The sequence below is a fragment of the Eucalyptus grandis genome, chromosome 2, assembly GCF_016545825.1.
Source record: "Eucalyptus grandis isolate ANBG69807.140 chromosome 2, ASM1654582v1, whole genome shotgun sequence".
Classification (NCBI taxonomy): Eukaryota; Viridiplantae; Streptophyta; class Magnoliopsida; order Myrtales; family Myrtaceae; genus Eucalyptus; species Eucalyptus grandis.
Genome location: NC_052613.1, coordinates 54,344,329 through 54,369,321, shown reverse-complemented (window position 1 = coordinate 54,369,321; position 24,993 = coordinate 54,344,329). Strand labels below are relative to the sequence as shown.

The following is a 24,993-nucleotide window of genomic DNA, read 5'->3' as shown; positions in this document are numbered from 1 at the left end:
TCGCCATTCGTCGAAAGCAAAGGGTTTTGTCCTCTCTTTTCCGTTCCCACCCCAATCGAAAAAAGTCACCGGATCGCACCCGGTGGTCCGTTCCCGCAGAAGGCAGGTTGCTTCTCCGCGTCAATCGAAACATCATCTAGAAATCGAGAGAGAGAGAGAGAGCGTTCACCGAGTCCACGCGTCATGCCCGACTGGCTATAGCCGGTTAACCACCAGCCAGTCCCTCCCGCCGATCGGCTCGAATCGGATCCCGCTGTCGCGTTCCGTTCTCCATTTTTTCAAAACCCACTCCCCCAAACAGGCGAACAACCATCTCTCCTCCTTCGACTTCGAAGCTTGCTGAAGGAGGAGAAGAAGAAGGAAGGAAGGAAGGAAAGGAAGCTGAAAGAGAGGAGAAAAGCCGAAGACCCCCCCTGCTTGCTTCTGGCCTGAGTCAGCGAGGAGGGGAAGGGATCGGCTCAGCTCCTTCGGGGCCGCATCCGGTGAGCTCGCCCCGCCTTCCATTTCCGTCCCTCATCCCGTTACCGGAATCTGGAGTGACCGGGAACTGTCCGCGGATCCCAGATCTTCCGGTTTTTCCCGCCGGCCGCGGTCGCTCTTTCATCCTCTAAATCGGCGCGAGCCGGCTGGCGGGTTTCGCTTCGTTTTGGTTCGGGATTGGCGTTGGCGCGGCTCGATTCTTTCGGTTGTCCTAGCCACGGTGCAGTTGTCGAATTTTTTTTGATTTTTTTGATTTTTTGGAGTTTTAGGGGAATTGCTAGCGGTTGCTTGTTTCCGATATGGAAATGCTAATGCTCGCGGAGCATTCGCGCTCGGATACTCTGTCTAGTTTGGTTGCTTGCGGCATTCGTTAGGTCTGTAGGTGGTGGAACTGGGTTCGGCTGTCGGATTGGTTTTGACCTCGGTTGCTCCGAACTCGCGTTGCTTTTGCGTGCAGGGGTAGAAGATGTCTCGAGTCGAGCATCTTTGGGAGAGGCTCGTGAGGGCTGCGCTGAGGAGGGAAAGGACGGGGACCGATGCTTATGGACGTCCCGTCACTGGAATTGCCGGGTTCGTGCCATCTTCGCTCGCAAATAACAGGGTCATAGATGAAATCCTGAGAGCTGCAGATGAGATTCAAGATGAAGACCCCACTGTCTCTAGAATTTGTATGTATTCGTAACTTTTTTTTTTTTTTTTTCTTTTGGCCATGTCTTCTCCCCCACTTGTCCTGATTTTGAATGCACTTTTAACGTTTCCTTGGTGCACTGAAGTAAGTTGGTTCTGCTAATGGGGTTCATTTCGTGGCGAACCATTTTCCGTGGGAAAATGTTGTGCCCTGTGCTCTTAGAGGAAAATATCGAGTGTAGTTAGGTTCCTTGGTATTCTTGAAACTTCAGTCAAGCCTACTCCAATGATCTTATATTTCTTTTCACAATTGCCGGTGTGAATATTAAGTTGCTTTCAGTCATATTTGGTCAATGCTGTCATTATCACTGTTGAAGTACTTCTGAACCTATAGAATTGTTTTTATCATCTGACAAGTGACATAGCTGATGTCCCATGATGCATTATTTGCTTACAATGCGAAACTGTAAATTTTGCAATGAGAAATCCCAGCACATGAATTTCTCGCAATGCTTAATCTTCATTCTGCATTGGTCTCCTCCTTTATATGGTTAGTGGTTATTGCAAAGATGAGACCGTGAGATTGTTGTTTTTCCACATGCTATTCGGTAAACACATGCATTCTCTAGCTGCCTGGCATTCATTTAATGGATTAGTCCATCCATTTATACTATGGGGGGTCTCGATAAACTTTGTATACCCTTAAAGTGCATTATAAGCGTATACCCAACTGGAATGTATAGGATGTACGGGCATGTCTTTTACTAGTTTTACATCACAATGCACATGTCATGTATTCAAGAACTGTAAAAAGTACTTGCGAGTGTTATTTAGTATGTGATGTCGAGAACGATTGGGTAAAAGATATTTTTTTTAGGAAGCATGATAGAAGAACCTGGAAGAATTTGCCTGTACCTGGATATCATTGGTTACAAGAAACATCTGCATATACCATAGCTCCAGTAGCACACTCATGTTTAGTATCCTTACTGTTTTACTGTAATTCTTTTCTCAAATCGAGTAACATTTACCTTGCACAAATTTCCAATAATACTACTACAGAATTCTGGATATGGTTTTCAACATCTATGTATTTAGTGCCAAGTCCAACCATATTTGAAGTGGTGTCAGATAAAAGGTCATATTGTTGAAAAGGATCGTAGAGATGTATCAATAACTTCCATCGAAGACCTTAGCATGCCAAGAGAAAGCAATCATCATATGTAATTGCTTAAGGCTAGTCAGAATACTTCCTCTGATGCTTCAGAGGGCATCCTTTTCTTACAATCACCCAGATTTCTTATAACGGTGCTAGTGATGCACAATCAATCTGATCAAAAATTGCAAACCTTGTACTATTATGGAATAAACATCAAGTTATAAAAGTAAACTGTGGAAGCTTTTCAAATCAAGAAGAAATAGATTTTGTACGAGGAAGTGAAATTTGTGTAAAATGCACAATGTGTACCCAAATGAAGTAAAACAACACAATAGAAAATTTATGACCTATAGGAAAGTATGATGAGGAATTAACAAATCACAATTAAATTGAATACATACAGAATGGTCAAGGGGAAGTCGCAAAAGCACTCAGAAAACTTCCAGGAGCAATGTCTTACCCTATATTTGGATGGGCTTTCTGTCATCAATAGTCGGTTTGGACAGCATATTAGGGAACTTTTAAACAATGAGTATCTTTGGCGAAGGAACCTTACGATAGTTTTTGTTGGGGAGTGGGCAGTTCGTCCTCCTGCTCTCAAATATTGATAATTGGCTTTATAAACTTATTATGTCTCTCGCTGAAAGCCGGCGTTGTTTGACTATCCCTCAAACGGTCATAGGATGCCTACTTTCATGCAGGCAGTGCAAGGGTGTGGATTTTTGATAGGAACTTTTCGAGTCCTCTGCCCCCATATATGGTTAGAGAGAAATAGAAGAATTTTGGAAGGACACTAGATGAAGAAAATCTTTTGAAGGCATTCTTATACAAATCTCTCGCAGAATGGATGGCTTCCTGATCTTGCATATTGTTTTAGTCATTTTTATTTTCTTTCTTGCATACTATACTCTTCCCTTTGTTTTTCTTAATCTCTTTTTTGGGGTACCACCTCTTTTATACTTCCTGAACTCATTGGTTATGCTCTTCTCATTTTCTTTATTAAAGAATATTTTTTCCAACAGAAGTATATGACTGTTTACCTGTTTTGTTGGATTTATTGATTTACGAAGGAAGTTGGTTGCTGAAAGTGCTACCTTTGTCGTGTTACCCTTGCATGTCCAAGAATCCAAGCTGACTGGAAAAACTCATTTTTGGATATATTGTTTGTGGGACCCATTTGATCTCCTATTTTGCCTTTTCTAATACTTGTTGATTCTCTTCACCAACTTGCAGTGTGTGAGCATGCGTATTCAATTGCCCAGACTCTCGATCCCAACAGCGAAGGAAGAGGTGTTTTACAATTCAAGACTGGTTTAATGTCAGTAATTAAGGTTTGTATTCCATGGACACTGTTCTATGCTGCAGACTCTCTGTATATATTTTATTGATTGGCGATTTTAGATTTACATGCTAGTACCTATGTGCACTGGACATTGTTCTATGGTTGTGCTTTCCATTGATGCAATGTACTCTCTGTACTGTGTGCACACATGCACACACCCACCCACCCAAGGACACCGAGAAACACATCTAGGTACTCTTAGACTGATGGATTGACTAACTTTTGCCTATATAACGTGGCGAGTTGCTTCAATAGATCTACCTAAGGTGGATCCTGGAGCTGACTTTTTGAATGAATAGAGGAACAAATTTATCCACTGTTATAGCAGGACAGACATTTCCTTTCTGCCTTCGAAAACCCCAGCCCTAATTCTTTGTTTCCATTTATCCCCAAGTTCCCAACTTTTTGAGCACACAATTTCACTACCAACTCTCCTGCATCTTCCTTATTTTTATGGCTCCACCTGTTAATCTATTTATACTTTGATTATCATTTTTCTCACTTTTCTACTATTGGACAGCGTTCCCATTTAATGATTGAATTTCAAGCTGCTTTCTCTAGAGGTAGATGTATGGTCGAAAATTCAGTGAGATTGAATATATAATTGGGGAAAATGTATTAAGTTTTCTTGGGACATTTGGGATGGAAAGTTTTTGATTTTAGGGGGCTGCAAGGGCATTGCAGGTTGGCTCCAAGTCCCAATTGTTGATAAGCTCTGATACAGGGTAATATTCTTCTTAGATTCTCTTATTTGCATGGTTACTATGATGTTTCTCAGGATTTTGGCATAATGGACCATTTCAATTTTTTGTGCACAATGACGAGGCTCGTCTTTATTGAATTCCAAAATCTAGATGTTTCCTTCCACCTTTTTCATTCATGTTCTTTGGCAACTTACAGGTGATTTCACATCATCAGCAAAGCTAGAAATTTTTGTTCTCAGTCATCTCTTGTTGGGTATTTTGGTTTTCCTATCCTTGGTGCATATATTATTCACTGCGCTTTCTTTGCCCCTTCAAGCCTATCAGAACACCAATGCAGAGTGTATAGACATTCAAAGGCTTAAAAAGTTAATCTCAAGCAGCTTTATTCATAGGTCCATTCAATATCTTTGTCCATCATTTGAAATTTATAACATACAATAGCTGCTAAACCTATGAGATGGTAATATGTATTAAAGGGTGGTATCATGATTTTTTCTCCACAAGGTGCTTGCTTCATTTTCCTTCTGAATTAATTTTCAGCAAAAGCTTGCAAAGAGGGAAGGTGGGACCATTGATAGAAGCCAAGACGTTGCTCGTTTGCAAGACTTCTATAAACTCTACAGAGAGAAAAATAACGTAGTCAAACTGCGAGAAGAAGAGATGAAATTGAGGGAATCTGCTGATCACACTGGAAATCTTGGCGAGTATGTTTTGTCTTGGTCCTCCTTTTTTAGCATTTTTCTGGGTCTTTTAGTGAACTTCTTCCTATCTATCTAAAGAAGGTTGTTGTCAAATCTTCATTTCTCCTATCTAGAGGAAAGGACATGCATTTTTATCTCACTTTGCGTAGGCGATTTAGGATAAGATATTTTTCTCATCTTGATTGTTCTTGTTTCAGGAAGAGACATGAATTTGTTATCATGTTTTTGCATCTAGTTTCTGTGAATATGTAGAAGTTGATTGCGATGAAGAATTTGTCAGACCTTGTCACTTGAACTTATTTGTAGTATTGTAGGCCTTAAAAAACGTTATCGAGATTCATCTTTAGATCAAGATCAATGCTATGTTTTCTTGAATAGGACCTTTTGTCCTTCTAGTTGTGCAAGTTAGGGTAAAGTACATTCATTTGTATGACTACTTCCCTTAAAATGACATTTAATGCAGTATAGCATGGTAGACAGTTGCAAAATTTCACCTTTGCTACAGTAATCTCTTTACTGCAATGTTTTGATATATTGGTTGCTTGTGAGAAGGACTTACACGTGTATCCAACTTGATAGTAGCTCTGTATAGCAAACTCATAAACTGGCACTAGAATGGCTGAAATTCATAGTTGCTGGGCTCGATGCAGAATTTCACTGATGCAGAGGCCAATATATAGATTCATCCCTGTATTTCACATATTTCCCTTATCCTGTAGATAAAGGTGGTTTTTCTGGTATTCCCCTCATAAACAGAGTACAGTTTGTGTGAATTTGTATTATTGTACAATGGATGCATAACTTGTTAGTAAAAAGGATTATATTAATGACTTCTAGTTGTTTCTTTGCTGATAAATATAGACGTTGAGTGTCATGCTCTTAGACAATAGCATAAAGTACAGACAAACCTTTTTTTACCATGTGAATTTGACTGCATGGACCTTTATACGCTCTTGAGCTCTATCTTGTACCACATCCTCCATTATCCAAGGCCATTCTATCCTGATCTTGTTTCATGTCTTACCTTTATAATTTGCCGTAGTTCCCTATCATGACAACCTTTTCCTCTTCTGCGTTTTGGAACAATTACTAATTGTCATGGTAATTATAGGCTGGAGAGAAAGACACTGAAGAGGAAAAGAGTGTCTGCAACGCTGAAGGTTTTACGGTCAGTGCTGGAGCAGCTGAGGGCAGAAATTCCAGAAGAGGTTTGATTAACCACCATTGTTTCGAAAGAAAGCATATAAAATTGATGTACTATCATCTGTTGCCAAAGGAAGACAATTTATCCGCCCAAGTCCTTGGAGAATCGAGTGAATGAAACATTCTGAGCTTATGGCTGGAATACTGAGCTATAGCTTCCTTCACTGGTTTTTTTATTTTTTTTTAATATATTTGTGTATGTGTTCATTTTTTGTTATCTTAATGAATGAATGATACATCTGATTGGGAAAAATAAATCTCAGCTCAGCTCTCTACTAATTAGTCTTATGACATTCATTTTGGCAGCTGAAACGAATGATGGAATCTGATGTTGCCATGACGGAGGATCTTGTTGCTTATAATATTATACCTTTGGACGCTCCAAGCACAACAAATGTTATAGCGACTCTCCCCGAGGTTATTCATTTTTATTGCCAGACCAGATCTGCCATGCTTTTGTCATTTTCCTGACTTGGAAGGGTCTTACTCAGTTACTTTTTGTTAGGTTCGGGCAGCAATTTCAGCTTTAAGTTACTTTAGAGGCCTGCCAGAATTGCCTGCAGATTATCCAATTCCTGCTACAAGACATGCGGATATATTTGATTTTCTTCATTATGTTTTTGGGTTTCAGGTTTGTATTTGCGTGATGGCTTGCATCCTGAATCTCCTTTTGATATTCTGGATGGTTTAGTACAATTGTTTGTGTGTAAATAGATGACTATCCTGCATGATAACTTCTGCTCCTCTTTCACCATTTCCTCTTTCATTGGTTATATAGAATATACCAAAGAAAAATATGCCAATACTTTCTGTTCTTAAGGCACGCATTTGATTGACCCAATATGGATATATCAAGTTAGTTCTAGGTAGTTAATGGGGAACGAAAAGTATTTTAAGAGGTGTTAGCTTAAGAAGAAATTTTTTAATGCTGTGTGATAGAATAATCAAATATTAAATCACACTTTCATCTAATAGCTTAAGCTTTTAGAATAGTTGACTATGGTCCCTCAGAATCTAACATGTTGTCAAAGATGGAGGTCTTGAGTTTAAATTTTTCCAAGCCCCATTTGCCTCCTTATTTAAATATGTTCATGCTTAGTGTTCAGCAAGAAAAGATTAGACTAAGCATGAGGGTAAGTGATAGAATAATCAAATATTAAACCACGCCTCATCTAATAGCTTAAGCTTTTAGAACAGTTGACAGTATGGAAACGAGTGTAGGATTAATTTGATAAACTTAATTGCATTAATTAAGGTTGTGAGTACAGTTCCCACTGATTAATGTGAACAACCACTAACAATATACCAATATCTATGTATTTGGGTGCTTGGCACGGTAGTCCATTCGAGGGGAATGTGATGGCCCTTTTCTGTTCTGAATAAGGCTTATGCAACATGTGTGCTTAATAGCATACATTGTATACAGGTGCAAATTCATACAGATAGGGACTGGAGTCTGGATATTGTTGTAGCTTCTAATTTGTCATGGAAGGTTATGCCCTTTTGGGAGATTTGGTTTATATTATGTTTGGTGGTGGTGTTCATGCAAATGTATTGGTGGTACTGTACCTACAAGGCATTTGAATTTGGAGTATGTTTATGAAAAGCAGCACCTCAGGCGTTCTATATTGTAGCAGGTCTTGTCAGATGCTATGAAAATCAAGTTATAGTTTTGTTTGCCAAATCATGTCTGCTTTAGTGTGTGCTTTGGGTCATGGCCCATGTTCTGTCTTCGTCGCATTGTGGGTTATTGATGGGACAATATGTCTTAATTGGTCTTGGTCATTGGCTTGCGTTGAATTGCTGTATGGACAGGTGGAGCGTTCAGTTTGCAGTTCAATAGGTCCAATTAGTTGAACCCGACTGCTAGAACTATGGTGTACCAATCTACATATAAACCAGTTATTAAATAAAATTTGGCTGGTTGAACTTCTGGTTTAATATCTATGCATATTTATTTCACGGTACAGGCGGCACTATCGCTGTTTTCTTTATTATGCTTGCTCAATGAATATGCATATCCTGAATTTGCATCCCACCTTTACGCCCTTTCTAAACTTATTGTTCATTACACCTCCTGAATTTTGGCTATATTACAGCAGTACCCCTTGGATTCCCTGATTTTACTTGAATTGCCTTCCTTATTATATTACTTATGTCAGCAAGTGACATGTGAGTTCATCTCATGAGAATCTAATTATGCTGCTTTCAGAAAGACAATGTCTCCAATCAGCGGGAACATGTGGTTCATCTTCTTGCGAATGAACAGTCTCAACTTTCCATACTTGAGGAAACTGAACCAGTGAGTTACCTTGACAAGTTAAATTCACATGCTTCAAGTGCTGTATTTGCTTATTCGGTTATGTGTATACTGTCCAAGATTGTAATTTGACTGGTATAAAATGCTTCTGCCTGCACAGAAATTCCCTAGTTCTTTGTATCTCATAATTGGTAAAAATTCACTGATGGCACCACATTGATTTTTGTTATTAGCCTGTGGAAAATACCTTCTGAAAGCTAGAGCTCAACAGCTGTAGCACTTTTAATGAATTATACATTTGTGAATAATAGGAATATGATCAATTCGTTGATGTGGATGTTCTTTAAGGAGCAGGTTTGGAAAAGGATCTTAAGAGTGTCAAGGGTTGGGTTGGGAGGGCGTGCCAAGTCAAAAGTCCTTTTCTATGCAATCAACCATAATGGAATTGATGCTTTCATTATCAAAGACTTTCAAATGCAAAATGTGAACCGATATGCTATGTGAGAGAATATAATCCCTCCATTCCTCCTTTTTGCAGCAGCATCTGTTGAAGAAGATAACCCTTTTAGATCGTTGGAATGCAATCCCAACCTTACTAATGCGGATAGCGCTACCTTGATTGTCATTCTTCTCTTCTAATTAGTTCTTCCGAGAAATTATCTTAACTCCTAGCAAGATGATTTCCAGAAAAGCTGTAAATGGGAGCAAAGACTTTATGATCTGTACCCCTTCCTGGCAATGCACTTTTTCTACTGCGAATGTGCTGATTGACCTGACCCTAGAGGAACCAACATCTTCGGATCCATAACTCCCCTTTTATGATGAATAAAACCTTACTATCAACTTGTGCTGTCTTCTGAGACAAAGTCCTTGAAATTAATTGGAAAGTTCAATTGTAGCAACTGATTGTCATTGGTTGTCCATCATGACCAGTTGACGTGCTTTGTGCAGGGATTTGAATTTTTATTTGGATACTTTCAATGTGATTATTGGCTAATGGTGGATATTTATTTGTTTCACTTCAGAAATTACATGAAGCTGCTGTTGATAATGTGTATAAGAAGTCGCTAGATAATTATATTAAGTGGTGCAACTACTTGATCCTTCGACCAGTATGGGGCGGGTATATTTTGATGTTCCCTTCTCAATTCTTTTGAAATTCCATTTTGAGGGATTCCTGTCATGGTTTTGGCAATTGAGTATTCACTCGGTGAATCTCTGCAGTTTTGATGCTGTTAGCAAGGAGAAGAAGCTACTGTTTGTTTCACTGTACTTCTTGATATGGGGTGAAGCTGCTAATATTCGATTCTTGCCAGAGTGCCTATGTTACATATTCCATCATGTAAGATTTTGTCCTTTTACTTTCTCTCTGTGTTTCTTTTCTGCTTGTTCTTTCTTCCTTTTCACCATCCTTAATTTCCATGATGCCGTATGAACTCTGAGACTTGATGTGCAGATGGCAAGGGAAATGGATGAGATATTAAAGCAGAGGATTGCACAGCGAGCTCATAGTTGTTCTTCTGATGATGGTGTTTCACCGTTTCTTGATCGGGTGATTGCTCCATTATATGAAGTGGTTGCAGCGGTAGGCCTCGGATTCTTTGCTTTATATCTAATCAATTGCAAACGCATCTGTTGCTAAAGTAGGAAACTCTCTCTCTCTCTCTCTCTCTCACACACACACACACACACACATATGTACACACACACGCATGTGCCCATTAGGCAGTAACTAGTTTTTTGCCTCTATGAGATCTTATTTGCGGGTAAATGTTCTTTAGAATGGATAGGTTGTTTCGCTCGTCACCTCAAGGAGCTTTTTTGACATTCATTTTGATGGATGAGAGCACAAATGTTGATCACATCGTGTCATTCTGTGATAGTGTCAATGCTCAGTGGGAATATCAGTGGTTTTGCTGTTTTAACTTTCCAAATTCACAGTGAGTCCAGACTTAAGTAGGCACATTCATTGGTTGAGCAGTTTAATTTAATAGAAACGAATTTACTATGATCTAGCTATTACCCTTACTTCTTTTGTAACTCTTTTTTTCCACAAATGCCTTTTTCTTTGTCTTTAAATTACTTTTGTGTTCTGTGTTTTCTTCAGTACCACTGTATTTTTTAAGTACGGCACATACTTGACAGTTGGTTTTCTTTTTTTGCATCTTTGTGCAATGTGATTATTTCTTTTATTGCGTTGCAAAAGAAGATAAAGAAATTTGCCAGACTGTATATGGACTTTGTGCTTCTTGTTTTGTGAGTGATTGTGCTGGTCTTATTTTTTTGTAATTTGCAACGGGTGCATGCTGGATCTTGAGTTTGATCATATTGCCATCTTTGGGCTGATCTGAAACTACCTTCTGTATAGTCTTGTAGCTTTGGTTAGTATTTAGTAAGCAAATGGGCATGAGCATAAGACTCTAGTTGCATGGCATGGGAATGGTTAAGATTGCCATTTCGCAGTTTAACAATTAACAACCAATAAAACCAGGAGCTTATTTGCCATGCATTTGCTTCTTTGAAACTGTGCCATGGAAATGTAGATATCTGGACATAAAGTTGGTAAATTTGTCCATTATTGTACAGTGAAGGAAGAAGTGACACGTGGAACTCTTACTTTTTCTATGTAGAAAAGAGGAAGGTTTCTTATTTAGACTGTTTATTGCTTCAAAATGTATGTCCTTATTTAGTAGTGTGTCCTCAAAGGCTCTACTTGGCTGTGTGAAATATCAGTCCCAATGTCTGGCAACGTCTTTACTCTTTTCAGTGTTCTGATGGTAAATGGGCCTGGTGAATGTTTTGTTTAATTGATGTTTAGGTCCTGTTGGCGTGCGTTTAGTAGGGAATTGAATTGAACATACCAATTTGCCAATCATGAGTGGTGTCTACAATGTTAAATTTTGTGTAAAGAGGATTGGCAGCCGATGAATGCCATCTTGGCTGTAGATTGTGATGAGATGCTCCATCTATTGTCGAAAAAACTTGAATGACATTTTCACTTGCATCATCTGAGTGTTAGTCATCTATTCCTTTCCATTTTATCTTTGTAACATGTGACATACAGGAGGCTGGAAACAATGACAATGGCAGGGCTCCACATTCTTCCTGGAGAAACTATGATGATTTTAATGAATACTTCTGGTAATGTTTAGTATCCATCTTTGTGTCTGTCATTAGCGGCTTTCTCTTTGATGGTTGGCTCAATGTTATGGCACTGTTGGCAGGTCGCTTCATTGCATTGACCTGAGCTGGCCATGGCGAAAAGATTCCTCCTTCTTTCAAAAGCCAAAACCAAAGGCGAAGGTATAAATCCAGCCTTTGTATTTGTTTTTCAGCCTGTGCATCTATCACCTGCCTTTTTATCCTCCTATTCTACCTCTTATGCATGTTGACCAGTATTTCTTAATTTTCTTTTCGCTTATTACAGATTCTTCTTCGAACTAGTGGAAAGAAGCGTCAGGGGAAAACATCATTTGTGGAGCACCGCACTTTCCTTCATCTTTACCATAGCTTCCATCGACTCTGGATCTTTCTTGCTATGATGTTTCAGGTTTGCATGAGTTTAATTTGAATAACTCTTATTTTTCCTTGTCAACTTGATGCGCTCTCTTAACTCACTTAGTTTTTACGTCTTAGTCTCCAAAGCTCATATTGTGAAAACAAAATGCTAAATCTATTTTGCATTAGCTTTTTGATTGCTTATATGCCTTTCGATCTGCCATATTGACGTTGAAGCATAATGCTACTCCATTTCTGTTCTCGGATCTAAAATGCATACTGCTCGTGCTTGATTGCATGCTTTATCATACTTTATGTTTGTTGAACTGTGTACTCTCTCCTCTTCAATCTCTCTCTCTCTCTCTCTCTCACACACACACACACACACACACAACAGCACCTATTGCATATTATTTTTTTCTTATACTTTGACTCAGCTTCTGAGGCTTGTCAGGGTTGAATGTAAGACCCCATCTCTCTGCTAGAACTATTTTATGACATATTTATGGCCTCCTTTTGTTGTAATTTTGATTATTCAAGGCTTCTACGGAATCTACATAATGGATTTCCTTGACCCTTTTTTGGGGAAATGCTAGTCTACAGATGTTTTCTTGTGTGGTGCCTTAATATTATATTTACTACTTTTACAGAGTTATGGTGAAGACTTCATTCTTTTTCATGACATGATATTTTTCACTCTTGCTTTAGGGACTCACAATAATTGCCTTCAATGATGGGCGTTTTAACTCCAATACTCTTCGGGAGCTTCTGAGTCTAGGCCCGACATTCGTGGTGATGAAATTTATTGAAAGTGTGTTTTCTCTACGAACATGGACTAGTTTTGTCATTCTGAGATGGTTTTCTTTCATAGAAATCTCTTAACTTTTCATAGATCTTACCTTTCAAGAGATGCTATTACTATTAATTCTTTGTTATTTTGCCTGATCAAGTTGTATTTCCGTGATGAAGGTGTCCTGGATATAGTGATGATGTATGGTGCATATTCAAAAACGAGGCGCGTTGCAGTCTCTAGAATTTTAATCCGCTTCCTTTGGTTTACTGCTGCTTCAGTTTTTCTATCTTTCCTTTATGTGTACGTATTCTTGCATTCGTCCTAATTTTCATTTCCCCTTGACTGGTATTCAGTTTATTAGCATAGTTAACTTCCTATTTTTGTGGTTGTGAATACACTGCAGGAAGGCTCTCCAGGAGCAAAATCAAGCGGATTCGTTTGTATATAGGTTGTATGTGATCGTTATTGTCATCTATGCTGGTTTCCAGTTTTTCCTCAGTATGTTAATGCGGATACCAGCCTGCCGTCATTTGACAAATCAATGTGATCGCTGGCCTCTGATTCGCTTCCTGAAATGGATGCGTCAGGTTCTCTTATTTTTAATTTGTGTGTTTCTCTTGTCAACTTGTCTTTGTGTAGTTGACAGTTTGCTCTTTCTGCCTGGTTTGCCTTTTCCGTTTTTACAGGAAAGGTATTATGTTGGACGTGGCATGTATGAGAGGACTAGTGATTTTTTCAAGTAATATACAGACGTCTAATTGGCCAATCCATTTTTTTCAGCTTTAACTTCATTTGCTCATATCTGATATCTGTGTTACTAGTGTCTATATTTCTGTGTGTCTATTACAGTAGTCTCATTCTTCTTGGTAGAACGTCAATTTCGAGTCTAAGTTAATTTTCTGATATGGATAATCTTGAAATTGCAGGTACATGATCTTTTGGCTGGTTGTATTGAGTGCAAAGTTTTCTTTTGCATATTTTCTTCAGGTTTGTGACATCTCTTCTACTGATAATTATTGTCATGAGATTTGCCTTTTGTATGTCTTTAAATTGTTTTGAACCCTGATTTTTGCAGATCAAGCCTTTAGTGAAGCCAACAAGAGATATTGTTGAAGAGAATAATCTGCAATATTCGTGGCATGATTTTGTATCAAAATGTAAGGCAGTTCTGTTTTGCAATGCTCTCTTGCCTTCAAACCAAATCCTATGTTAATATACATTCTTTGGTATCGCATATAATTTGAATCTGACATAAAACTCTACCTAACATTTTCTGAAAAAACTTCCAATGCCTGGCTTTGATTCATCTACAAATATGTTAAATTGTCTTGTAATATGCAAGAGTTTAGCTATGTGGAAGGGATCATCGCATGCAAGGAATAAATTGAGTTAACAAAGTACAAGATAGGCCATCTATTATAGTGCTCTAAACATCTAAAATGCTTCTCCCTTTAGAGTTCTTGCTTTGCTTTAAGGTTCAATCTTGTATTCAAGGGCCTTTTGATTGAAGTCTATTGCTTCAAGTTGTGAAAATAACTTAACCAAAAAAATATTGCTAGGGGAAAGCTGCATATGGTGGATGGCCTTTCCCGACTCTAGTGTAGCGGGGAGTTTTGTGTATAGGGGTTGCCCTGTTTTCCTGTTTTAGTTAAAAAGAGGGTAACCAAATGGTGATCTTTAGCATCTTTTGTTTTGCCGGATAATTTGCCTTTCATGTAATCTCCATTTGTTTCTCCTGTTGATGCCATTTTGTTGTCTATAATGTTCATTTTATTGCAGATAACCACAATGCTTTGACAGTTGCCAGCTTATGGGCTCCTGTGGTTGCTGTAAGTTGGGATGCCTAATTCAGTTTTCTCCTTTGAACCCCTACTGGCCCCGAATTATACAGTAGTGGTAGGATGCAAGATAGGTTCTCCGGATCACTACTTACCCTGTACCTTCTAAGTTTTATCTGGTCATAAAGATGTAATCCAACTAGTTATTGGGTTTATCAAAATCTGATGGATGTTTTATGCTATGGTAGAGTGATGGCAAGGCTAAGGCTGGTAATTTGAGAAAATGAAGTTGTAATTCCAAATAAAGTGATGACATATTCCCTCTGACCCCCATGCTACTGGCAGCAGCTTCATCACCACCAACTCCCTATACCGCTCCCTTCACAACTTTAACCGCCTATTCCTTTTAGCATCTCCAGCACTACATCATCACCACCACGACCCTACCACAACCACCATCTATTTACCAGCTCCTTTTGTCGTGTCACTGCATTATCAACCTTTTATGCTGAATTTGAGATGGTTGAGCAGCTTTTTTTTTTTTTTTTTTTTTGGGGGGGGGGTGGTGGGGTTGGGGGAGGACCTGCCATTTCACATAAAAAGAAGAGGAAGAATTGAGTAAAAGAAGCTAATTCTTTCCAGCTTTTGGTTTTGGTTTTTAAGTAGAAAAATTTGTAAAATTGCAATACAAAATGGAGGATTATAACATACTTTGATTCTTTTTTCTGCCAAGAAGCCTCAACAATAATAATCGAAACATTAGAACTTCAAAAGAAATGAAGTTGAATGAAAGCCACAACTGAGAGCCAACATCTCCAAAAGCCACGATCACTCCAAATAGACCATGTACTTTTGATAAGAAGACTACCTATCGCATATGGATCCTGTGATGTCACTTCAATATTGTCATTTTAATTATGTCCTTTCTTTCTTTTTCTTTTTTTTCGAAAGCATTTTGTTAGTGTTGATTTTTTTTTTTTGTTCCTTTGTTTCTTTTTTGGTTTCTTCAGATTTATCTTTTGGATATTTATGTGTTTTACACCATCATATCTGCCGTGTGGGGATTTTTACTTGGGGCACGAGATCGTCTTGGGGAGGTAATTTTTCTCGTCCAAAATACTTTCCTGCTTTCCCTTTTACTCTTCACTTGTAAGTAGATGGAGGATGTTTCTTTGTATTTTTTATCATTATTCCTTTTGCTTTAATTTTCTAGCCATATATTTTCTGAAAGTCGAACATGTATGCTGTAATGTTGCAGATCAGATCATTGGAATCTGTTCACAGTCTTTTTGAGCGATTTCCCAGTGCATTTATGGACCACCTTCATGCTCCACTTGCCAACAGGTCTGACCTATTTATCCCTTTTTATTCTATTAACATCTCATGAAAGTTTGCAGTTTTTCTTCGATTATTAGAAAGCAATATTTTGCACTTGGATACCATCTTATTTCTTAATGGTCTCATCTTTTTCAGGACTTCAAATCACCTTTCCAACCAGGTGACTTTCTTGCTAGTTGAATTATGACAAGCATAGAAATCTATGATAAGCATAGAAAGCTCTTAGGATCTTTTGGTACTTATGCAAAAGCTGTATTTTATTCCCGTGGACTTACATATCTTATCATCTTACCAAACATATATTTTTGAAGTTCGTCTTTGAGCTGGAATGCTAAGGTACTTGTTGACTTTATTCATGCGAAGGTTGTGGAGAAGAATAAAGTGGATGCTGCTCACTTTGCCCCCTTCTGGAATGAAATTGTCAAGAACCTCAGAGAAGAAGACTATATCACTAACCTGTAAGCGTAGAGATATGCTTTGATTATGTCACTAATCTTAAATGGTGGCTTTGATAATTTCTCATTTCTATGATACATAATCTGCCTATTAGATCCTGCTTTTGTTTGCTCTAAGATACTTATTTTATAATATTACTTGCTCTTTCAAGAGAAATGGAGTTGCTTTTAATGCCTAAGAATTCGTGGAAACTGCCCTTGGTGCAATGGCCACTCTTTCTTCTTGCAAGCAAGGTAAGTCTCCCTCAATTTTCCCTTTGTCAATGTAATACATGTAATCAAGATCTTCACCTTCTTCTCCGGAGGTTTATTCATGCATTTGTCCTGTAATATACATCTTTTCTTGCCTTCTCTGCAGAGTTCATGTTTCTGTTAATATAAATGCAGATATTTGTAGCAAAGGATATTGCTGTCGATAGTAGAGAGTCGTTCCAAGATGAGCTATGGGAAAGGATCTGTAGAGATGACTACATGAAATATGCTGTGGAGGAGTGCTTTTATTCCATCAAATATATTTTGATGGAAATACTTGATGGAGAAGGAAGGATGTGGTAAGCGTACTTGGTAATTTCAATTGTCAAGTGAGTTGATATTGTAGATGCTTTGTCTTGTAATTGAGCTCCTTTTTTGGTTTCTTGAGGCCTTTAGTAGAATTATATTACCCCTAAGAAAAATGTCAATTGTCAAAGTCAGCTACTGAACAGTTAAGTGGTCTTAATGTTGTCCTCTTCTTGTGCCAGGGTTGAGAGAGTATATGATGACATTGAAGCAAGTATAAAGAAAAGGAACATTTATACGGATTTTCAGATGAATAAGCTGTCGTTAGTGATTCAGAAAGTGACGGTGCTCATGGGAGTGTTGGTTTGTATACTGCCTTTACTTCTGGATTTGCTTGTGCTTTGCAGACTGATGGATGCATTGGCAGTCATGATGTCTATGCATGCTTTGAGCTATTAATCCTTACTCATGTGTCAAATGCTGGTTTTAGTTTAGAAGTTTCTCTGAAGACGATAACTAGAATGCAGTTGTCATCTATTTCTAAATTTTTTTACATGTCCTGTCATTGCACCTTTGCCTTTTATTGGGGTTTCATTAGTATAATTGTTTCTCTTCTCCTCAAATTTTTCCCTGAATATATACTCTGTAAGTGGAGTGATTGGGGGAAAATTGAAGTGCAAAGATGATTTTTATCTAATTATATTGTTGAGCAGCATGTAGGGAGGCTGAAAGGATAGTTCCATTCTATCAATAAAAGTATCAAACTACTTTCTCATAGTTGTTTTATATTTGGACTTTCTTCTCTTCAGTGTCCATGCAGCATTGACCTTTCCAAAATCACCATTTCTGTTAGACAGAATCTTAAGGAATTGTAAAACTGTTAAATCGATAAAATTATGGAACATTTCGCAAATCTCATACATGTAGGATTACAAAGCTCCAAACTACTTAACTAAGCAATTACTAGCACTATTGGTTAAAGCTTTAAATTAAGTCATTTAAGTGAATAAGATTTTATTTGCAGAACTTAACTAGCTAAGTTTTTTCCATCCAAAATCTTTTAACTGGTTCCTGAAATAAATTCAGATTATGCATTTACAGTTCCAAATATGTTGGGAATTTCTGAAAATTATAAATATAAATATAAAGTTTGACTTTTGAAATTGATTACTAGTATTTCAACTTTGAGTTGACTATTATAATTAAATAACTAACTGATCTAGCTCAGACTTAAGCAAATAACTGCATAAATTCACTTCTATCACTGAAAAAAAGGATACTTAAAGCTATATATGGGTCAGAGTTGGGTCTTGGCTGGTGAGGATTGATGCTTGTTGTCGAGGCATTGGTTGAGCATATGCAGAAGACAGAGAGAACCTTGACTCTGGTTGTGAAAAGTGAACCTGAATTGATTTGTCTGTTCTTCTGAAGATGAAGAAGAGTTTATCCCTTAATTTTTCTTTATTTTTTTTGTCATTACACATTGTGAAACTCATGTTTTAATGAGTAATGGTTTTTGAGCTGCCTTGACTGGGATTGGCTTCCTTAAGCCCAAAATCCTGATGTTGGAAGATGACCCTGCAGCTAAAGTAAAATCCTAGTTTGTAAGAGTCAAAACGTGATCTAAACACATTTGCCAACTCAACTTGTGGGTTTTGCTGATTTCAACCCAGGCTACTTGATTTATAACTGCTGAAATGTTTTCAGTGAGTTGGCTCGTGATTTTACTAGTCAACCCAAGATTTGCTTCTGGAGGAAAACTCTCAAAATATGGATATACTGAGGGAGAAAAATTCAACCATTCTACTTCTTTGTTTTCTCTTTTATTTATTTATTTATTTTTGGGGGTTGTGTTTATTCATGTGTGGATTTTAGTACGCTGATAGTGATCTGGGCTATTATTATGCTGTTAGCCCATGGATATGTCATATTACTTTCAAATGTTTATCTTACAGAGAAGTTCATGGACAGCGGAGTTGGAGAAAGGAGCAATAAAGGCTGTTCTAGATCTCTATGATGTTGTGCAACATGATGTACTTACAATGAATATGAGGTTGCTCATGTTTCATTATATCTTCATAATTTTAGATAAGGTGGTATTTGCTTTATTTCTAAGTTCTGTTGCATTTATTTTCAGGGAAAACTATGATACGTGGAATGTTTTGGCCAAAGCACGGACTGAAGGCCGTTTATTTTCAAATTTAAAGTGGCCCAGAGATGCAGATCTGGTAAAACTTTTGTTGTTTGACATTGTTGTCCTTCCCTCCTTCCTTATTTGCCTTGTGCTTTTCACGTCAGAATTGATGAACCTTTGTTGATCTGCAGAAAGGACAAATCAAGAGGTTATACTCATTGATAACAATAAAAGATACAGCTTCCAATGTCCCAAGGAATCTCGAGGCAAGACGTAGGCTGCAGTTCTTTACCAACTCTCTATTTATGGACATGCCTCCAGCCAAACCTGTCCGAGAGATGATGCCCTTCAGGCAATAACTTTACTTCAGTGCATTGTCTTCATATTTTAGTAAGTGCTACGTCGCTGAAAATATTGTGATTGCCTTATATGCAGTGTTTTCACTCCGTACTACTCCGAGATTGTACTGTATAGCTTGTCTGAACTCCAGAAGAAAAATGAGGATGGAATATCCATTTTATTTTACCTCCAGAAGATATTTCCGGGTACTTCAGTTAATCTTCTTGGCATGTTTATTTAGTCTTTTGCTTATATAGTTAAAAGTGTACATTTTCCAGGATGGACCGTCAATTTTCTGTGTTTATTAGAGCTTTCCATAAGTTTTCTGTTTTGCTGAAATTCCAGAAGGTGCTTGAATTTGTCAATTTTGCTCAATTATTTTTTGCTGCATTTTACAAATTGTTGTCCCCTGGACTCATTATTCCAGGTGAAAGAATTTGTCTGATTGAGCATGTTCAATGCTTACCGGTGAATACTGACAGTTGGAGGAGTATATGCACTCCATTTTTAGAGTGAGAAAAAGTAGAGCAAATAGGAAAGGACTTGTGTTGTTGGTAATAGAAATGTTTATTGTAGAAGAACTTTATTGGTACAAAAACCATCCATCGTGATGAATAGTATCTGTAGTGCAGTTAAGCTATTGAGTTTATTATAGAATATACTGATTTTGATAGACTTAAGGGTGAAAAAGGTTCATTTGGTCTCTGCTAAATCTCAGCATTTCAAGTGTATTTCTGATGATTGAAAGTTTTTCTAATTTATTTCTCAATGGATACATCAAATGACTTTTCCCCTAGATGAATGGAAAAATTTCCTTGCTCGAATTGGACGCGATGAAAATACACTGGAGTCAGATTTGCTTGATAGTCCCAATGATATCCTGGAACTCCGTTTTTGGGCCTCTTATCGTGGACAAACATTGGCAAGGACAGGTGATTTCCTATATGATTCCTACATATATAAAATCTTTATATTCATTGTTGGTCTATGAGAGGGGTCGCTTCTTCATCATGCGCTCTTGAATTGAGATACTTTCCAATTTCCATGCTAAGCTTGGGATGTTGCCTTTGGGCATGAGAATGCGCCATATATTGTTATGAGTGGAAATTTGTGCCTTTGTCAATTGTCATTTGAACTAGTACTAAGTAGTGGTTTATATGTGAGATCTTTTTTCTTGTGCTGTTTTTATTAGGGGTGAGTAGTTCCAGGTTTCGTACAGGTTCCACCTGGAACCTGAAACCTACTTGTTGGGATAGGTTCCTCATTTTTTGGAATCTGGAACCTATCTTGCATACCCTATAACTTGAAACCTACCCTGTCACTAGTTCCAAGGTCGGTTCTAGAGTCTACCTAGGTTTCGTTTATATTATTAATTGAACGATTGTAGTGAATTAATATTTTTAATGACCATCACTTGCTGCTACAATTCACTCACTATAAAGACACATGGAAAATATGAACATTAATAAAGTAAAAGTCTTAGTTATAAAATGGAAGCTTAGACTAGTGCTCCTAACTTATACACTCATCATCAAACAGTATAGAATATCGCAAGATTGCACGAAGACATGGACCAAGAAAAACATTAAAACTTATTCTAGGTTCTAGGTTCCTCTAACTAAGAACTTGGAATTTACTCGTTGAAACAGGTTCCTCATTTTTTGGAATCTGGAACCTACCTTGCGTACCTTGAAACCTATAGGTTCCCATTGGTTTGGTCTCAAGTTCCAGGTTCCAGGTTCTACCTTGAAATCATGCTCACTTCTAGTTTCTATATGGTGATTCTCATGCATGCAACTTCATGTCGTTCTTCTTATTCTATTTATCACTTTAGGCGGCTGTGGTTCTGAGTTGTAGTGAGTCCATTTCTTTTTCTTTTTCTTTTTTTGGTAAAGAAGTGAGTCCATTTCTTATTCATCTCAAATTCGAGTTCTCGTGAAGATTTCTTTTAGGAAACAGTTTCTCTTATAATCAGATACAATATGTGAAATCTTGTAAAAATAATGTTAAAGTGCTCATTCCTTGGATTCTGGGTTCTTGTTTTATTTAAGGATAAGAAAAAAATGGGTTCCTGTTTTTCTGTTCCTTGGGTAAGAGATCCTTGGAACATAGATTACCTGAAGGAAAATCTTAGTGTTCTTTCTATTTGACAGTTTTTGTGTATTATAAATGTTTCTGCACAACGGAACTTTAAATGGTCATAGACTGACCTCCCTTAAATGGCCTGTAAATTAGGATCATCCTTCTCACTGGCTCTTCTATCTCTCCAGGGTATTAGTCACAATTAGTGACTGGTGCTTATTCTTTTTCTTGTCACAATGGCGAATCCAGTCCATTCGCATTGCTTGATGAGATAAAAAGATGCTGTTGTCTGATGTAATTTAAGATAACCGTAAAGTGTTATCTCTTAAGTCAATGGTGTTTTGTTTAGAAGACCTGTCACTTCGAGATGACCTCGAATTCAAATGACGGAGGAACAATGGGAATTGCTTATTGGTTCCACACTCATGCACGAGTGCATCGAATGGAGTCCGGATATATGTGGCTAAATTCATGATATTAATCTACTACTATGTGCTGGAAAAAAATAAATAAATTGCTGGAAGTTTTAAAGTACATAGTGTCTCAAAATGGATTAAACTGGAAATATGAAGTATATCGGTGAAGGAAACTGAATCTACGGATACTACACTACTAGGCCTGAAAAGCATGGGAAATAAACGTTTGCTTTGTGTTGTGTTGTTGGCCCCCTTTTCTTTCTCTGACTTCAAATTTTATTCTCTCTCAACAGGCTTGCTCTTGCAAATGATGATTTATCCATATCAGTTTCCACATTCTTGATTTTCTTATTTTCATTGACCATTCTTTTTTCCTCACGTTTGCCAACTGTCCAGTGATCTCTACCACTTCACAACCATTTTATTGAGGCGTAACTGGAACTTGTCCAATGCAGCTTCACATCCTTTGAACTTGTGATTTTCCATGAAACTTTCATCAGCACTGAGTTGTAACTGCCAAAGAGCACTAGCATTTCGAAACAAAATTAATTTCTTTTAAATATATGTCGTAGTTGACCAGGCCAAAGCATTAGGTCTTGTAACTTCCTCCATTTTTCCCTGCAGCCTATATAGTCTTTGGAGACTCTACTCATCGTTGACTGCCTATTGTACACCGACTTCCTGTAATGAACACCGCACATGTAAAATTGGGCCCTGACAAGTAGACATCATTTGGAACCCCAACAACTACTTACTAAAAGCCATATGCGGCTCATGTGGCTTTTGAAAGACTTATAATTTCACGGATTCCAAGTATAAGGGCCTGCCTGGATAGACTTTTACTATTTTTCTATTTAGTTATTCTGAATCTTGCAATGGACACATTTTGACTTTATTTAACACTAAACCCTTGAACTTTAATAATATACAAATGTCGGCCCGTAGATTTACCTATAGTTTTTCCATTTAATTTTGGTGGGAAAATGAGAATGTACATTTTGCTTATGCTTCAGTGTAAACAAACATGCCCTAAAATACTTTACGTGACAAAAGAACTGTTGATTTTGCTCATTGTCCATGGCTGTTCACTTTCATCACAGACTATGTTGCATTTATCTGTGAATATTGACTGATCTGAAATATGTCATCGAGCTGCTGGCATATGTGTTTTAAAGAATTGGAAGCAACCAACTTAAAACAGTTTTGCCAATTAAAATGAGCATTCTGCACACCTTGATGTTTGTAAATATATATATTATTATTATTTTTTAATACTTTGCTTTCTTCAATTGATTGATAATTTTTGGTGCCTGTATTGCCAATGCCTTTTTTACTTGGAAAGATAAGATCAATCAAGTTAATTATCTGATAATTCCACTTTCTCTAACATATGATTTGGCTGATATTTGCAGTTCGTGGGATGATGTATTACAGAAAAGCACTTATGCTTCAGAGCTACCTAGAAAGACCTGGTTTGGCAGGTTGGCTTCGAGGCCTTTCATATACATGTTATAGGACGGCTTTCACTGTCTTACTGATGCTTGATTTGGATATTTCAGATGTTGAAGCTGCAATTTCAAGCAGCGATGTAACTGATACTCAAGGGTTCGAATTTTCACCTGATGCAAGGGCGCACTCAGATCTGAAATTCACATACGTGGTGACATGTCAGATTTATGGAAAGCAGAAGGAGGAGCAGAAACCTGAGGCTGCTGACATTGCATTGTTGATGCAAAGGTAACATTTAGCTTTAGTTCTTGTTGCCTGCTTTCCTGTATTTCATTAGGTGCCATATCTCTGCTCATATGGAAACTCCTTTAGATTTTTAACTACATATTTGACGTGATGTGTGGATTTTTTTGTGTCATAGAAATGAAGCGCTACGCGTTGCTTTTATTGATGAGGTTGAGACTTTGGAGAATGGAAAAGTCCACAAAGAATTCTACTCGAAGCTTGTAAAGGCTGATGTAAATGGAAAAGATATGGTTAGTTTCTTCTTTGTTGTGTTCTGAAGTAGCTATCTTTTAAATTTCTAAATTCTCTTAGTTGTTTTTCTGATTTTCGCTTGCAATGTCCAAAGTGTCATTGTCATCACTTATTTCTTTTGTAAGAAATGACCCATTATTTCCTTTTTAAGTACTTAAGATGGTGCAGTTTCTCTTCCGTCGTTTGCTTTTTCAAAATCTACGTATGCATCTTGTGCATATAAAGAGCTTTCTGTTGCTTTGCCTATTAACTTTCTTTCAGGAAATCTACTCCATTAAATTGCCTGGAAATCCAAAAATTGGTGAGGGAAAACCTGAGAACCAGAACCATGCCATTATATTTACTCGTGGAAATGCAGTTCAGACCATTGACATGAATCAGGTACTTGAATCCTAGGGCTTCTCTTCAAGCTTTACTGGTTCCTGCTATTTCTATCTGATACTAATTCTTAAGGAGACAGCTAATATTGGATTCTGTTTGGTGATCGTTCAGTGTTGTGAAATTAGTTCCTTAATTGCATCACATGTAATTACTGTTTCTTCCTCTTTTTTAACTTCTCCATTATTGGTTGTCAAGTTCAGCGTCTTTTTCTTTCCTTCTTGGTTTTAAAGGCTGAGCAGTATTCATTTAAGTATAGAACTGCGAGTTTCCCTATATTTCCTGATGCATTTCTTGACTAAAAACATGGCGTCATTTAAGTAAAGAACTGTGAGTTTCCCTAAATTTCATGATGCATTTCTTGACTAAAAACACGTCGCCATATTATGAGACAGCAGTGGTTTCTTTTGTTGTTCTCCCTTAATGTTGCTTAAACTGTCAGTGTGGTATCTTCATATTCTTGTCTTGTACCTTGCATTGTCTCTCTACTGTCTGGTTTACACTTTGTGAAGGTTCTTGTATGATCCATACTCGTCTACATACACAGACATGAACTGTTGTTTTCTCGAAGCTATTGGTTATTCTAATGGAAGTCATTTAATTCAGGATAATTATTTTGAAGAGGCACTGAAAATGAGAAATCTTCTTGAAGAATTCCGTCGTGATCATGGTATCCATCCTCCTACAATTTTGGGTGTTAGAGAACACGTTTTTACAGGAAGGTACTTTCCTTTGATGCTATGCGTATGATTTAGGTAGTTCTGAGGAAACATCAAGCAAATCTGATTATGTAGTAATTCCCTTCTTTTTCTTGTGTTTGTA

At 37.6% G+C, this 24,993-nt stretch overlaps 1 protein-coding gene across 2 annotated transcripts in view; it reads left to right on the top strand.

Moving 5' to 3' along the window:
- The first annotated feature begins 207 nt into the window (after nt 1-207).
- LOC104433802 (callose synthase 9) overlaps nt 208-24,993 on the top strand; it is a 36,582-nt gene continuing 11,796 nt past the window's right edge. Inside the window, exons 1-38 of one of the 2 annotated variants that reach the window (XM_010046671.3) lie at nt 208-482; nt 938-1,148; nt 3,500-3,597; nt 4,853-5,016; nt 6,125-6,221; nt 6,523-6,633; nt 6,722-6,847; nt 8,429-8,518; nt 9,502-9,599; nt 9,701-9,818; nt 9,933-10,061; nt 11,541-11,617; nt 11,701-11,779; nt 11,904-12,026; nt 12,683-12,785; nt 12,944-13,067; nt 13,171-13,354; nt 13,454-13,506; nt 13,694-13,754; nt 13,843-13,924; nt 14,547-14,596; nt 15,556-15,642; nt 15,804-15,889; nt 16,019-16,043; nt 16,247-16,341; nt 16,491-16,572; nt 16,726-16,889; nt 17,079-17,199; nt 18,792-18,889; nt 18,974-19,064; nt 19,162-19,322; nt 19,406-19,515; nt 20,107-20,241; nt 23,220-23,288; nt 23,367-23,544; nt 23,678-23,792; nt 24,055-24,174; nt 24,778-24,893. In XM_010046671.3, the coding sequence (XP_010044973.2) occupies nt 947-1,148; nt 3,500-3,597; nt 4,853-5,016; nt 6,125-6,221; nt 6,523-6,633; nt 6,722-6,847; nt 8,429-8,518; nt 9,502-9,599; nt 9,701-9,818; nt 9,933-10,061; nt 11,541-11,617; nt 11,701-11,779; nt 11,904-12,026; nt 12,683-12,785; nt 12,944-13,067; nt 13,171-13,354; nt 13,454-13,506; nt 13,694-13,754; nt 13,843-13,924; nt 14,547-14,596; nt 15,556-15,642; nt 15,804-15,889; nt 16,019-16,043; nt 16,247-16,341; nt 16,491-16,572; nt 16,726-16,889; nt 17,079-17,199; nt 18,792-18,889; nt 18,974-19,064; nt 19,162-19,322; nt 19,406-19,515; nt 20,107-20,241; nt 23,220-23,288; nt 23,367-23,544; nt 23,678-23,792; nt 24,055-24,174; nt 24,778-24,893 (4,022 nt within the window). In that variant the 5' untranslated portion in view covers nt 208-482; nt 938-946. Of the gene's footprint in view, nt 483-550; nt 701-937; nt 1,149-3,499; nt 3,598-4,852; nt 5,017-6,124; nt 6,222-6,522; nt 6,634-6,721; nt 6,848-8,428; nt 8,519-9,501; nt 9,600-9,700; nt 9,819-9,932; nt 10,062-11,540; nt 11,618-11,700; nt 11,780-11,903; nt 12,027-12,682; nt 12,786-12,943; nt 13,068-13,170; nt 13,355-13,453; nt 13,507-13,693; nt 13,755-13,842; nt 13,925-14,546; nt 14,597-15,555; nt 15,643-15,803; nt 15,890-16,018; nt 16,044-16,246; nt 16,342-16,490; nt 16,573-16,725; nt 16,890-17,078; nt 17,200-18,791; nt 18,890-18,973; nt 19,065-19,161; nt 19,323-19,405; nt 19,516-20,106; nt 20,242-23,219; nt 23,289-23,366; nt 23,545-23,677; nt 23,793-24,054; nt 24,175-24,777; nt 24,894-24,993 lie in introns of those variants that run through there. The other variant, XM_018869181.2, reaches the window with a different exon arrangement.